The sequence below is a fragment of the Zeus faber genome, assembly GCF_960531495.2.
Source record: "Zeus faber genome assembly, chromosome: 7".
In the NCBI taxonomy this organism is placed as follows: domain Eukaryota; kingdom Metazoa; phylum Chordata; class Actinopteri; order Zeiformes; family Zeidae; genus Zeus; species Zeus faber.
The window spans coordinates 32,586,943-32,603,520 of NC_137203.1; the positions used below are offsets into that span (position 1 = coordinate 32,586,943).

The following is a 16,578-nucleotide window of genomic DNA, read 5'->3' on the forward strand; positions in this document are numbered from 1 at the left end:
AATAAAACATAAACGGAAATGTGTGACCAATCGAATGATGTGGCTTTTTCTCTTCTTTAAATTATATAATAATTTGCGAGGCGATAGTATCGTCGAGTATATTATAAGACCTCTGGCTGCTTTCTTGGGGCAATTTACAATGCAATGCAGCAAAAGGCCATAAGGATGACCTCGCAACGGTGACCTTGACTGGGCCTGCCAATATTGTGCAATTTTCTGTAAAATAACCCAGAGACCATATTCATTATTTTTTTTATTTTTTAGCCGATAGACAAAGGCTGAACCCGTTGATTGATACGACATTCAGTGGTGTTTATTATTATTATTATTATTATTATTATAATAATAATTATTATTATTATCACATAGTAGTATAATTTTCGTATCTATTTTTGCCAAAATGCAAAGCATCGTCACAGTAGGCTCTTTGACAGGTCGCAGATTTCGCCGTAGCACCGACAGACTCAAAAAGGGCCAGTTACAGAGTAAATGATGACACCCCACCCCACCCCACGCAAGGAGCCGCTTCCTCAACCGTGTGCAGAAAACAGTCGACCACCGCCACAAAGAAACCTAATGAATTTGTTATTGCGATGCGCCAATTAATACCATAAAAGAAACAACGCTTAAACCCAACGTGACATCTAGATCAGATTAGTGCCGGTGTGCTGGAGTTCTCTATTGTGTCTGCAGCGTTACAGAGGGAGAGAAAAGGCCTACATTGTCTGATACCAATAGGTCTACTTTCTGCAGAGACGGAGCTTTTGTTGCAACGAAAGCTGCGGGCAAAAAATGTTATATATAGAACGCACTTCGTTCTGCTCAGGGAAGGATGTAACGTTTTTAAGGCGCACGGCACACGCACACAAATTATCGGGAGTTCTGCTAAGGTTGGACATTATCACGTTCCAAGCCTCTATGTTTTTTTCTTTGTTCAAATAAATACTTTTTTTTTTTTTTTTTATTAATTCTGAATTCGGTTCAAATCGCCAACCAAACGACACCTTTTCAGTGATGTTTGTGAGTCAGGTTTCCTTTATTTAAAAAAAAAAAATCTACAGTCTGAGAACGGATGAATGAGTGGTTTTCAGCGGTGCCGGACGCACTCACGGAGAATTAGTTTCCCGTGGTCAGATTATGAATTGTGCTTAATCCTCACGTGGTTCAATATTACTAATGTACATTCTATTGGCTGCATTGAGCAGATGTCTAAATCTCCAGCAGATCCTGTAATGCTTTCACTGCTATTAAATCCACAGGAGCTGTCGGGCTTAAAAATGGACGTGGAAAACACAGTGTTTGAGACGTTTGATTTAAAAAAAGGTCTCAAAACTGCTTTTATTTAACGGGTAACTCGTGTAGGTACAATATACCGTAAGCATAGGACGAAGAGATGATTAAGGGGAAACAAAAGTGATGCAAATTATTTCTACAGGTCTAATATAGAAGTGTGTGTGTGTGTGTGGGGGGGGGGTTATCCATTAAAAAAAGTACATATTGAAAGGCGCATCAGCAAAAGATCACTTTATAAACGAATTATCCAGGAAAATACAATGCAATTAAATTCGTATAATCTCAATTAACCCTACTTTAATTTGACTAAGAAACTAGCAAATAAACAAATCAATAAATACATCAATCAATCAATACACATGCCCGCAATCTTTCCATCGCATCCACTGGGAAACAACGAACGTAGATCCTGGTGAAAGTGAGGTTGTATTCCATTGTGCAATGCGGGTATATTTCTGGGGGGATGAAGACAGAAAGAAAGTAAGAAAGAAAGAAAGAAAATTATATACAATCTTTTGTATCGCGCGAATTACGCGTGGTTGTTCGTTAAAATTTTCGGTAAATCGTATCAAAAATAAAACATTTAAAAGAGCGCGTCGTCTTAATTTCCTAAAGAAAAAAGTTGTTAAAAGGGGGGGGGCGAACAGTTTATACGGACAAGGACGTTTGATTAAGTTAAGTGTCATCAATATACGTAAACTAACGAATGAAGTATATATATTTTTATTATTTTTAATGGGCAACATATACCAAAATACGCTTTACTCCGTCACATTCGGATCCCAGATTAAAAATCATTTCCAAACAAACAAACCAACAAAAAAAGAAGAAAAAAATGAAAACTGTGATCCCCCTTTATAACCTGGTCAAGTCTCTTCGCATTGTCCGAAATTTTGGAGGTGCCTGCTCCTCCATCCTAGAAGGGCAGGCGTCTACTCACTGGATTCTGCACCGGTCCTCCCTCCCTCCCTCTCCCTCCCTCTCTCTCTCTCTGTCATATTAGTTATTAAAGTATTATTATTTCTATATAGAGCTACAGATTTGTCCCTGCCTAGATGAGAAGCTCCAGCTTGGATTCCGATGAAAATGTGTGTATATGATTTATTATATAGGGTAAATATTTTTTGGGAGGGTGGTGGGGGTTATCAAAAATAAAATCTGCATAAATAATTCGTATTAATCTTGCGTTCACGTCGTATGAAAGAACATACTTTCAATAAATTGTTGCCTAAACTGCATAGGTTACACACGCACAGCAGCCTGCACATTGGACTCTGCTGCCATCGTGTGGCCAACAAGGTCACGGTCCGGCGTTAATATCAACGCACAGTCCTCTGCTGCCCCCTGGTGGTGCCCCGGTGGCAGTGCGCGTGAGGCGTGTCGGGCCGCACGGCGCAGGCGCAGCCATTGGAAAGTGAAAGTCGAGAGACGGCGAACGAGCACCGCGAAAAGACGTGAAACAAATAAACGAGGCGTCATTTTGGAGGGGAAGCCCTTTAGAATCCTACCTGCTGAAGCATGGCGCCGTGAGAAGACCTGTAATGTGAGCACTTTAAATAAAACAAATAAACGAGGCGTCATTTTGGAGGGGAAGCCCTTTAGAATCCTACTTGCTTGAAGTATGGCGCAGCCACAAATTAAGGAGGTAGGTCCGGTATAGATTCATGTAACTGAGCATCTTTTACAATTCATTTTCCATTTGACTTTTTTTGTATGTTGTGGACATTGTGAGATCTGTTATTTCCTGTCTGTGTAGAGTTTGTAGCTTTTGAACCGAGGAGATGTCGTATTTATTTAAAATTGCAACGCGTAAGATCGCATTAGATTCGTTGGCTGAAGTCCCAGCATTCCATTCGAAATGGCAACAGGTATTTTTCCTTAATGTCCGGATTAACCATTTCTCAAAAGTATGGCTGCTTCTGATTGGTGTATTTTCATTATGGGTGTGAAGTTGTGGAAATATTTGGTGGGTGCTGATCGTTTTTTTTTCCAATATCATCATAATAGTTTACTGACCACAACTAGCAACGCCGGTTTATCAAAGTCACCATTGCTGCCTTTGACCTGATCGGCGCACTCTTGCTCGGAAAAGTGGGGGGTCCACGTACTTAACGCAAATACATTGTATGGCTGATTCCTACAAAGTGCCAGATAAATAAGAGAATCATCTTATTATTAACTTCTTCACATTATGGACAAGGGTTACATTATGGAGCAGGCTACATATACATACATTACATCAAATTATAGTCCCTGCAAAGTCAATTCCGAGATTTGTTTCTAAACATGTTATACATGCTAGAAGCAGAGTTTCCTTTCGAAAAAATTTGTGCCGGTCAACATTTCTTGGGAGATTCCAATGTCCGGACAAATGGGAGAGATTCCGGTTAAATATTATCTGTGTTTATGTAGCTTAAAAACAGTTGATAAGCAGGCTATATAGAGAATTACATCATCAAGGCATGTAGATGTATAATATTTTCTATTGAATATTCAAAATAAAATAAGTCCCGTCTGTTCACACCATTGCAAAAGTAAATAAATAAATATTACAAATATTACTACTTGAAATCAAATAATTCAGCACCTTCAGCCAACACGCCCCCAGCATCTCAGAGTAGAGGGTACTCTAATTTCATATACTTGGCAATTTTTTTTAATCATGCACATTTGGCCGTATCCTTAATAACACATTTTTCTGTAGTGTGACAAACTCAGAACATCATTGTTGCTTTACTGGGACTTTAAATAAATTCATAAAAATAATACGTCTTAACCTAGCTCCTGACTTGGTTTTACCAAGATAACAACTAAATAAATAGATTTTCATGATCTGCCACAATATGATGCTGATTGGTGGATGACTAAACTGCTGAAAACCTGAACAAATGGAGCAAATAGTTGGTCATCTGTCATTTGAGTTCAATTTTATGAAGTTATTTACGTTACTAGGTTTTCAAAATGATCGAATGATCCCATTCCAATCTTGCAATGATTTGAAAAGCAATCATCTTGCTATCCCAATATATCAAAGTTTTGTCTTTTCTGGATCTTGAGAAAATAATGTTGTTATCCCAGGAAAACTACTTCTATTCTGATAATGCGATGATAATAATGTGTTTTCTATCAATCCAAAGTGAAGGAAAATTACGATGAGGGTAAAATATACAACAAGACATTTTTCTATTGTTATCTCACATAGATCAATTGAAAAACAATCTTGTTTTCCAGTTCATTTCAGATGTCACCTTCACCATCGCTGAGGCAGGTTACACCGACAGGAGTAAATTAATGGGCATTCTTAGAGGCTACAATGCAAAACGAAGAGGATCACACTACCAGGTAAAAGGGTCTTATCGGGACATGGAGGACTGTTTCATGAAGATCTCCACCCTGAGATGTGAAGGCACCTCAGATAACGTCCTCAGACAAGCTGAGGTGACCCCCGTTGTTATGGCATACATAAAGAAAAAGCACTCGGAGGAATTCAACAGAATTCAAGGGAAGATCTGCTCCATTGAGACCTGTCCCAGCAGAGAGGCGGCACAGAGTGCTGGGACCGACAAACTGACTGTGATCTTTAAACCCGGTGTCCACGTGAACCCAGCTCGTGCTCATCTGGTCAGGGAAAGATTCATCACGTTCTACCAAAGGATTGCCTCGGACCTGCGTGTTAAATCTCTCTGTATACATCCGCGTGACTCCGAAGACTTGCAGATAACATTTCCAGAGCTTTTCATGAAACCTGGCCATGACAAAGACACAGCAACAGGACCTTATGTTCTGATTGCTGCGTTAGAGGGTTTCATTAGTCGGAAATCCTCAAGTTTGAAGTATGGACAGAGTCTTAGTCATAGAGAGCCACGGCATGGCGCAAGCAGCCACATTTCTAGTGCTTCAGCTGTAAAGGCCAACCTGCCTGACAAAGATGAATGGTGCCCTGTTTGTATGGATGCCATCACAGACACAGCGAGAGAGACTTTGCAATGCAAGCACTTATTTTGCAGGAGCTGCCTAAAGAAGGCTTTCGCATACAAACCCGTTTGCCCTATATGCGGGGCGCTCTACGGTACGTTGAAAGGAACACAGCCTGAAGGGGGGATAATGGACATTGGAAAAGACAAGTCATCTTTGCCCGGTCATGAGGGCTTTGAAACCGTCACCATTCATTACTCCATTCCAAGCGGTATTCAGAAGGTAAGAAGGGTTTCTGACATGTGTCATGGGGAGAGTACAATATTTGCTTGATGTATGTGTTTTGGTTTCGATCATGTCTAAGTTGATACAACGTTGTCGAAACACAACAGTGAACAAGACTAATTTGTTTTAAGGTGAAGTTGTAACTACACTCTTTGCAGCAAGAAGTGGCTTGAGCTGATACCAGTGCAGCAACTGAGGATTTATGGGCCCTAAATCATATTTACTGCAATTGTCAACTCACCATGTCAATGCCAGTGCTTCCTGAAATCCATCGAACTGCAGGTTTTTCAGAGATCAGACCCATGCCCCAATATCAATACCTCAACTCATGTAAGGACCATTTCAATGTCATACATACATTAAAAATCTCAAATGACTTAGACACCGTTAAATAAAACGATCTTCTACAATTTTACTAGACATTTTCAACACATAAATCCATTTCGAAAAAATTAAACAACTGTAGTTTTGGCTGTTTTAATAACAGGTGGGACATTGTAGGGCTTATATGAATAGTGGAGTTGGAGCTGGAGTTGTTTCTTCCAAACATTGGCCGTGTGTCCAAGAATGACAGGATAGTTAAAAGACGGATCTAAATGTGTTGAAATACTGATGTCAACTTCTATTCTTGTTTCACTGCAGGAAGAACACCCTAACCCAGGTCAGAGGTACGAAGGCACACTGCGCACAGCTTACCTCCCAGATTCACCAACAGGCAGGAAAGTTCTAGAACTCCTGAGAAGGGCCTTCGACCAACGACTCATCTTCACTGTGGGGCTGTCTTCCACTAGTGGCAGGAACAACTGTGTCACGTGGAATGATATTCATCATAAAACCTCCCGACAAGGAGGACCAACTTGGTGAGTGTTTGAACACATTACTTGGTGATATTGTGAGTAGACCGTAAACAGAAGAACCTCATTTATCTGAGCCCCCTACTGATGGTGACCCAATGATGGTCGTTCAAGAGACCGAAAAGTTCTATTGACCAAACCGAATATACACCGATCAGCCACCACATAAAAACCGCCACTAATAACCACTAATATTGTGTAGCTCCCTCTCCTGCCGCCAAAACAGCTCTGACCCATCGAGACATGGACTCAACAAGACCCCTGAAGGTGTCCTGTGGTATCTGGCACCAAGACGTTAGCTGCAGAAACTTTAAGTCCTGTAAGTTGCGAGTTGGTGCCCCCATGGATCAGGCTTGTTGTTCCAGCACATCCCACAGATGCTCGAGCGGACCCTAACCCCTGCATGTAAAAGAAAATGTGATTCATCAGACCAGGCCACCTTCTTCCGTTGCTCCATGGTCCAGTTCTGATGCTCACGTGCCAATGTAGGCGCTTTCGGCGGTGGGCAGGGGTCAGCATGGGCACTCTGACCGCTGTGCGGCCACACAGCCCCATATGCAGCAAGCTGCGATGCACTGTTCTGACACCTTTCTATCATAGCCAGCATGAAGTTTTTCAGCAATTTGTGCAACAGGAGCTCTTCTGTGGGATCAGACCGGACGGGCTAAACTTTGCTCCCCACGCGCATCAATGAGCCCATGGGCGCCCATGGGTTTCATTGGTTGTCTTTCCTTGGGCAATCACCATCACAATTTGGTCCTTGTCAAAATCACTCAGATACTTATGCAGTTTTCCTGCTTTTAACACATCAACTTCAAGAACTGACTGTTCACTTGCTGCCTAATATATCCCACCCCTTGACAGGTGCCATTGTAATGAAATGAGCAATGTTATTCACGTCACCTGTCAGTGGCTGATCGGTGTACATGATAAACTATTCCAAAATAAATTCAAGTGGTTTATAGTCTGAACAAAAACATGTATATCGATCATTAAAAAAAATAATTTTGCAGCTTATAAATTTATATCCTTCTCCGTTGCTTTGCAGCTATGGTTACCCAGATCCTGATTATCTGAAGCGTGTTCAAGATGAACTGAAACTCAAAGGAATTGAGTAACTCATGAGAAAGAGTGTCAATTAAGCTTGGGTATGTATTGAGAAACCAGGAAAAGCCGATGTTAGGGTTGAGGTTATAAGACACGTGGGAGTTAAGTATAATCTGCATACAGAGATGCAGTTCTGTAATTAAAATTGGTAACACCAACTGTGTCACAATCTCTTTCTCTTGGTTTGGCATGTAATTGTTTTTTAAAGAGCTTGACTAAATCGTTGACCAACACTGCGTTACCTATTGCATGGAATGGTCATTCAATAAAGAAATTATGGTTTTTAAGCAAGATTGAATTTAATGAACATAAACATGTACATAAGCTACAAGTTTTATAACTTATAAAATGCCCCCCAAAACAAGAAAAAAAATCAAAACAAGGAAAACTTAAGATGGAAAATACTTGGCCTCCATGTTGCTGTGACAATATTTACATTATATACAATATGTATTGTTATGATTTTACCGTTATCCAATTTTTGTAAGGCACCAAATGCTAAATAGCATAACTCCTTTTGCTAAACTTGTGCAGAATAGAAACATGGATGTCCTGGATAAAATAACAACAGCAAAGTGAATAAAATATATAAATATACTATTGACAATATGTCCTAACCCTTCTGTCTGTCCAACCCTCCACTTAAGTCTTATAACTGACAGTTGAAATAGGTGATTTTATTCAAATATCATCTTTCAGCACCTCTTCAAACCACAAAATCCCAGAAATTTCTGGAATCAAATTCCCATTTCTTTTGATGAACGTTTTTTCCAATTGCTTGAGAAAATTGCTTTAAAAATGTAGATGATAAGTGGTTGAGACTGTGAGCAGTTCTCCATTAGTAAGAAATTGTAACAAAACCTCAGGTGCAGTATTATAAATTGTGTGGCTTGTCAGATGCACTGTTATGAATTCTAAAAATATGATTTGCTATAATCAAGAGAGGTTATAGCAGACATATGAACTGGAAAAAAAATGAGATTTTCTAGATAGCTCATATGCATAATGGTAATTGTCATGTACAGTACCCAGCTCACTTTTCATGTGCACCATCAATTTGTTACCAAAATTTCACCCGTTCTTTCTGTCACAGTAAGACAATATAACTGGTACTTTTATAGGCTAATATTGGTACTGTCACTATTCAAAACAAAAATGTGTTTTTGAATGGTTAATTGCAGTTATTTCTCAGTTGGTCAAACAGAAAAATGACCACCTTGTTTCCCCCCCAAGAAATATATAGATAGATATATAAAACACAATCAGCATAAGCGGCATACTCACATCTCTGACTGGTCTCGAAGCACAGCAAGATAGAAATCAACGAGCAGCAAACACCAATTTATATAGAAAAATTATTACCTTGAATAAAAAGGAACCATTTCAAAACGCTTGTTCTGCCAACCAGGGTTTATGATAAGTTAATGTTCAAGAAGAAAGTTTTAAATACTATACTAAGTGGAAGGCTGCTTGCAACACTGCCCTTTTTGCTTTGACTCTTAACTCTACATTTTGACACAGCTGGGAGGTGTGTAACTGTGGAAGAGGAATGTTCGGAATATTGACTCATAGGTCAAGTAACAAAGACTGCCTAAAACACAGAAAATGCTTAGTTTTTTTGTGTTTTTTTTTTCTCCAGATAATGATCACTCGCAACAAAACATATCACATAAAAAAATAAAGTGCGTATGAACACTTGAGTCTGCGCAAAAAAACGTTGGACTTTTTAAAAAGGTGCGACTCAGTAAACAAGGTTGGGTGGTTCTTTTTTCTCAACTCGTATATTCTGGAAACATTTCAAGGCCAGCGAAGGTGACCGATTGATGGCCGATTAAAAGTTCTAAAGTTGGAAATATTTCCTCCCTATAAACAAACTAAAAGCTGGCATCAGTCGTACTGAGGCACGTCATATTCGTATGAAATAGAAATCTAGAAAGAGTTTCTCTGCAGAGTTTGCCTTTTTTTTTACAGTTGTAAATAAAAATGCTTCAATTGGGCCTCATTTTTAAAATGCGCCCACGTGTATCCCGTGAGGATATAGACCCATTGCTGAACTGCATTTTCTTCCTCCATCCATATTTATTGGAGCAAACTTGGATGTACAAATCCAGCGTTCACGACAGAGTGACCTGGGAGCAGTATTTGTATGCGCTCATCCCGTGGCCGTCTGGTTGCCGATCACACGGAGGATTTCTCGATGGATGCCATTGTCTTGGGTGTTAATGCTTGTGTCTCCGACCTGCCCGTCTTCATAGCTTGATCGAGTAAACAAAACAGAAAACAAAAGGGTTTAGGCTTTAAAGCAACACTATGTACTTTTTTTTTACCTTAAAATAACAGCTTCAAAATCATTTTGATGGTACAGTGACTTGTAATATGGAGAATGGCACTTCTTTCATTCCCACCCAACCCCCGAACACCTGTTCTTGCACTATGTTACTTCTGTGTTCGGGTACGAAACCACGGGAAAGTGTGTTACGCTTTACAGCACTACATCACTTTCTTAATGTTTGGCTCTCTAGCCTAGGTGAACATTATATATGTGTTTGTAACATAGAATTTTATTGAAACGTGACTGATAAGGTTCAAATTTGTCCTGTAAAAAAAAATTTCAGACACTGGACTGAGTTTTACGACAGTGGTGTCAAAGTGCAAGTGTAGGGGTGCCAAATCCCAAAAGTAGTGCTGCTTTAAAATGACAACTAAAATTGCAACTAAAATTTACAGGAAATAAATTCAAGTACTGTAAATATATATACAGTGTATACATACGTACACACACACACAGTATATTTACATATATATATACAATTTACATTTAATTAAATAATAAATATATCCTTTAATTAAATTTAAATGCAATGCCAGGTCCATCCAAAACTATCGGAAATACCATTTAAATATAATTGTATTATTTTTACCTTTGTTTCATCCATTGTAATTTTCTTCTCGATATGGAAAGAATATCTGTAACAACTCAGGGCTGAACCCTTTCTTCCATCCAATCCACTAATTGGCAATGATCTAAAAATGTACAATTGAGCTAAAACTGAAATAGGTTTCAAAAATAAAATAAATGAGGACAATTTTAAAACTAAAATAGAAATGGTCAAGAGCTTGTAAAATTAATGTTTTCAAATAGTGTAGAAAATAACAATTGGAAATAGGAAAAATTGCTAATGTTAAATGTTAAATGTTAACATTAGCATGTTACCACTAAAATTACAGTCATGCAGTGGAATGCAAAAAACTTGGGCATTCCAGGCCACAATGAATAGGTTACAAGGAATATCTAAGCAAATGGAAGCTGACTTGGCCTCCCCAGGCGCATCGCTGTATGCTGCCCATTGTACCTGGCTGCCCCCCGGAAGAAGGACAAGCCAGGATGGGTCAAAAGCAGAGAACTAATTTCACCAGCCACCATTTGAGCCATGTGTGTGTGTTGGTCGGCATCGCCGCATGAGTGCATCTGTTGTGTTATGTGTCAAACATGACACCTTTATTCAAAATTGAAAGCAAGATTTCTTAAGATTACATGTTTCAAAAGGATCTAACTATCTAAAGGAAGGAATCTCATCCGATCTACTTCACACTAGGTGGATGTATTGCTGGGGACCCAAGGACATGCACTGGCGAATTTGGTGCAATTTGGACATGTGACACTTATATTAATAAATATTAATTATTTATACAATATTAATAAACTTTTAATAAACAGTGGGAGGTAGGGCTTCATGGCTCTCTCTCGCTCTCGCTCTCTCTCTCTCTCTCTCTCTCTATGAAAGAACAACCTGAGCAAAAAGGGGAGGAAAGAATGTGGGAAAATCCCACAAGAAAAAAACGAACGATTCTGCGCGGGCTACGGGAAGCGTTTGCAAGCTGTAGATAAGCTATTGTTGCCAAAGGAGGAGTTAACAAGTCCTGACAGGGTTCCCAAACTTTTAGACCGGGACTTTTTCCAACATTGAAAAATGTTGTCTGGAGCTTTTCACATTATTTGTCCTGACTTTATACTTACACAAAGAAAAACCTTGTACAGACATGGTCCGTGTTTGGGACAACCCAGATATCTCCGTGCTTGTGCAGGTCAGGGGAAGTGATCACTGAAAGAGAATAAAAGCATTTGTCTTATGGGTGACGGTGCTTTCAAAGACAACTTTCATCATACACCTTTTGGCTTTGAATTACTCCCAAGCACAGATGTAGCCTTGGCGGGTTTTTATAATTAACAATAATGATAGTAATGTGTGTATTGGGCCTCATTCACAAAACATTTTTGGAAATTCTTTGTACTTTTGTTCTTTGGGAATTCATGAAGCGTGCAGAGTCCCTACATATACGGTTACTTATATATTGTTAATCATTTTCAACAAGCTTTGTTAATATGGTTTTAAACCAGCAGCTTATTAGTTCTACAAATGAACTGAAACATTTCCAAAAACACATACATTTTGATCGTCCCAAAGAACAAATTCAGATAAGAAGAAAATTACACTAATTATACAATTATACGATGAACAACACTATGTTTGGTGATCATCTGATCTGATCAGCACTTCATTGACATGTTTGCTCATGGGCAAAAAATGCTCCAACTTCAGCTTAAGTGCTGCCCTGTGTCGATTTGGATCTTCTTACCTTCACATAAGGCTATGCACTTCAGATTACGACTCTGCAAGAACTGAGGCTGCTGTCCTTTCTTTTGTGACTGTGAAGAACAACAACCGGAAGCTGAATAAGAATGAGGTTTCATTTGTCAAAAGGATAGATTTGCATTATTTCAATCCAATTAAAATCTTGATTTCCATCTTTAAACATTTGTCCCACGGGACTGCATTTAAACACAGTGAGAAGCTGCAGCAGAGCGGTACATTTCTCACTAGTAAAGCGTTCAGCGAGGTTGTGCGATGAACAGTTAAAATAATGGAAACCAACATTTTGATAAGGCCTGGGTTGGAAAAAGATGGCATGTCTATTCCTTAATCATGTACATTAAAAAGCTGCTCACCTGCAAGTGGATGTTGCTCTTGCTGCTTGCTGCTGTGTCATCCTTTGAAGTAACTTTCTGTTGCCTTTTGTTCATCCCTGTAAATGAAAAGAAAGTAGATAATTAATAATTTGTTTGTAAGTCTACCATTCTATATTATAACAGCAACTAGTCTGTAAAATCTGTTTCGCGATTCAGTCATTTACTCAATCAATTTAGCAGTTTCTTATACTGCGGAAAGCCACAATGTGCATCAGGGATTACCTGAGTAGCCGAAGGATATGCTTGACAAGGGGCTGAGATAGATCCCATTCCCATAGATGGCGCCATGGAGCTGTGCAACACAGAAACAAAAATGAAGGTATGACAGCGACTTTATTGGAGCCCTGTTGAATTGAATTTAAGCACACTAATAAGCTGCGGCAGAGGTAAGTTAAGTTAAAATGTTAATTCCCATGACAAGTCATTTTACTTTCGCAGGGCTTTATTACTGGACTTGAGGAGCCAGGCAGGTAGTGAGGCTTCGCTGGGAAGGACCTCTGGTGGAGGACCCTATACAGAGTTATTTCTACCCCCACCTCCGGAGGTGCTACCATGTCACGAAGGAGGCTGGAATGTGAATTAACCCTGTTTAAAGCTACCAGTGGCGAAACACCAGGAAAGGACAAGATCCACCCAGAAATACTCTGGATGTTGTGGGGCTGTCATGGCTGACACGGCTTTTCAACATCATGTAGATGTCGGTGACAGTACCAGGGTATTGGCAGACAGGGCTTAAGGATCCGGGAACAATGAGAATTGCGTTCCTGGCCATGGAACAACAGACCTATTTACCCTCTCAAAGATCCTTGAACGGTCATGGAAATTTGCCAGACCAGTCTACATGTATTTTGTGGACTGTGTCATGATTTTGCCCTGTTTTGTTATGAGTTATTCTGTCCCTTGCCCTCTCAGTATCTTCCTTGTCTCTCGTTCTGCCTCGCTCTGTCACTCTCCGTTTCGCACCAGGTCCTGTGTTCCCTTTTTTGTCCAGCAGATGTCCACTGTGTGTTCCCCACATGTATCCCAAGCCCCTTTTACACATGCAGTCTTCCCCAGCAATAATCTAGAACCGTTCCTGCATGGGGTCATGTGTGAATGGGAGCAGGGAATGACAGTCTGGGAAATCTGTTCCGGCAATTTCCCACCTCAAGACCTAGTACCTAGTAATTTCCTAGGAAAAAATGTTAAGAATGGAAGCAGTAACATTGCCAGAATAAGCATGTAAAGTAGGGAGGAGCTGAATCCCAATACAATATCGGCAAAGCACACTATACACTACACTTTTTACTATAAATATTTATTTTAAAATTATTTGTTTTGGGGAACAAAAAAAACATTGAAAAATGACAAGTTCGAACCATGGCGCTCGGCTGCAAAGACCAGAAACTGAAACATGTCCAGTCTCTACGGAGACAGGTCTTTATATTCATGTTATTCTTTTACTTCTTAAAAACGCCACTCAGAGCGTGTCTTTTACAGTTAGGGGTATGTTGTGGATCCAAAACCCCAACAGTCTGATGCCTTCCGGTGACCGTCTTGCATAATAATTAGCCATGTGCTTCTGTATTATGTGTAACAGGTTAACAAATTACGTCCAAATAATAATTTCAATTAAATGAATCTACTCTCAGGCAAATGTATCTTTCTTCTGTCCATTGTTCACACTGAATCTTACATCTCAGAAGCACATGGCTAATTATTATTCAGAATGACTTCTTCAGACCTTCCTGGGCACAAGGACATTTTTCGGACTTTTGAGGTTTCGGAACAATGAGCAGTCCCCCTGCCTGCACCGGATGCACCAGAGCGTGGAGCCAGGGAGGGAAGGAGCAGAGAGAGAGAGGTAGAACGGGTAGAGGCAGAAAATGTAGGACAGGTTTAAAATGATCACACTGATTTAATAATATTGGGTTAGGGTTATTGCGTCCGAGGACAGGGGCTCTGGGCCCTCCTTTCAAATCTAAGGTCACGGCTCTCTCAAAATATGGCTTGTTCCCTTCTGGGCAGGGAGAGAGCAGCTGACCCATGCAGAGGAGCTTAGGTATCTCAGATTCGTATTCACAAGTGATTGTAAAGGGGAGCGTGAGATAGACAGACAGCCATGCCGGACCATCTTGGTGAAGAAGAGGTCTGACTTTACCAGTCAGTCTTCGTTCCAACCCTCACCTATGGTCATAAGTGTTGAGTAGTGGTCAAAACAATAAGATCCCGGATGGAGGGTGTCAAAATGAGGTTCCTATGCAGGGTTGCCAGGCTTAGCCTTCGAGATAGGCTGAGCAACTCAGCAATCTGGGAGGACCTGAGCGTAGAAACCCTGTTCCTCCACATCGAGAGATGGCACTTGAGATGCTTCGGGCATCTGGCGCCCCCTGGGCGCCTTCCTTTGGAGGTGTACCCAGGAGTCGCTGCAGAAATTATGTGTCTAAGCTGGCATGGGAATGCACCTGAATCCCCCAGGAAAAGCTGGAGGAAGATGCTGCAGAGAAGGCCACCTGGATTGCTCAGCTAAGCCCCCCTGCCTCTGCATCCCGGACCCAGATAAGTGAATGGGTGGATGGATGGTTGGATGAATAAAATCATTGTGCCATGCCAAATGTGTGGAAAGACAATACCGTCAGACTGATAAATACCTGAAGTCTGGTGTTGGAGGCCACTACAAGTCCGTTCCTTAAAATCGAGTGCCAGTTCTCTATGTGGGAACCACTAAAACAGATACACCGATATTTTATTAGTCCTAATTACAACATCATCCTACAAACCAACAAGGGTGATACAACTTAGATCTGTGCTGAAAAAAAGCAAAACAAGCCACTCGATGAAGTATTACAGAGATGAATATTTCTCTAATTAACTGTAGGGTTTTTTTTTTACAATGCAAAGCAACCCAGAAACTGATGTAGCTTGTATGAAAAAAACTTACTGGAAAGCAAAAGTGCTCCCAAAGAGGTTCTTGGCAGCTCTAAAGTTGGACTCTTTGGCAGGTGGACTGCTCAGCAAAAGGAACTGGTGTGGTGTATGCATGAACTTGAGTTGCTGTTAAGAGAGAAAATATTACACTTTAGATCACGATAAAAACTCATGTTTGTCCACAATGACTTGTGGAACAATTTGAATTTAGATTGTGGACAACAGATGCACATCATTCAGGCAAGTGTAGCTGGGCATAGAAAGCACAATGCACTTGTCCCAATTGCAAAATGGTGATGATAGGTTCACTATTTTTCAACCATCAAGGGTTCCACCATCTTATTAATAGGTGGGTTCCCATTATTTATAATTGCTCATAGTACAACCTACTATCGAGAAACTTACCGCTCAGTTGCAGCTGCAGACTGAAGACTGAAGCTGTAAAACCCGGGAACTCATATTATAGTCACATGTGTCTTAGTGGATTTTTTGAATATGGGTTAATTAACAGTAGTAATATCACTTTATTCATAACTATTTTTTGCAATTAATGCAGTACATTCTGAGCGCTAAATTGGCTACAGTAGGAAGTGGCGCAACTTCCTGTTTCTGGTATTGAATGTTAGCCGAATCTAGCCAAAACAGCTGATTTACAGAAGTCAATAAAAATCATGTAAAATACACGGTCACCCAGTATATGGGACATCTACTAGGGTGCCATGACAAAGAGGTAAATTCTGGCACAAAAGAATAGTATAAAATGAGATGGTAATTGACTAAAATCATAGCTCCATAATAAAAGATAATAATTAGAGTCCATAATACCTCCATTATGGACTCTAAAACCAATTCAGAGGTCAATGAGGCTTTCTCATCAGCGAAGGAGAATAAAGCCTGGAACAAAGTTTTTCATGCACTTATCAAATGGGATGGATACTAATAGCTAATAGCTTGCCCCAGCACACTCTCATTGGTCTGTGGATTTGTCAATCGAAATGTCAATCAAACCGCCACGTCATTCTAAATGTCAATCGAACTGCCATTAAAAAACACACCGCCATCCCTGTCTGCCTGTCTGTTTTTTAGACTTGAAGACACTCTTGTTCACTGTAGTGGTGTCAAAGTCAATACTTGAGGGATTTTACAAGTTTGGGCTATTGATTTATTTAATAGTGCATATGATAGCTC

At 40.1% G+C, this 16,578-nt stretch overlaps 2 protein-coding genes across 2 annotated transcripts in view; one reads left to right on the forward strand and one right to left on the reverse strand.

The window, feature by feature from the left end:
• Positions 1–2,737: 2,737 nt before the first annotated feature.
• On the forward strand, positions 2,738–7,604 carry LOC307233168 (uncharacterized protein). Its single transcript, XM_080004392.1, has 4 exons — positions 2,738–2,938; positions 4,525–5,490; positions 6,136–6,353; positions 7,396–7,604. Exons 1-4 carry the CDS (start codon positions 2,915–2,917, stop codon positions 7,463–7,465), a joined length of 1,278 nt encoding a protein of 425 aa, XP_079860518.1. The 5' UTR covers positions 2,738–2,914; the 3' UTR covers positions 7,466–7,604.
• Positions 7,605–7,742: 138 nt separating this feature from the next.
• The window catches only part of parp8 (poly (ADP-ribose) polymerase family, member 8), a 59,652-nt gene continuing 50,816 nt past the window's right edge, over positions 7,743–16,578 (reverse strand). Inside the window, exons 20-26 of the mRNA XM_080003324.1 lie at positions 15,404–15,516; positions 15,114–15,186; positions 12,706–12,775; positions 12,463–12,539; positions 12,093–12,162; positions 11,473–11,557; positions 7,743–9,709 (exon numbers count right to left, since the gene is read on the reverse strand). Of these exons, the coding sequence (XP_079859450.1) occupies positions 9,607–9,709; positions 11,473–11,557; positions 12,093–12,162; positions 12,463–12,539; positions 12,706–12,775; positions 15,114–15,186; positions 15,404–15,516 (591 nt within the window). The 3' untranslated portion in view covers positions 7,743–9,606. The remainder of the gene's footprint in view (positions 9,710–11,472; positions 11,558–12,092; positions 12,163–12,462; positions 12,540–12,705; positions 12,776–15,113; positions 15,187–15,403; positions 15,517–16,578) is intronic.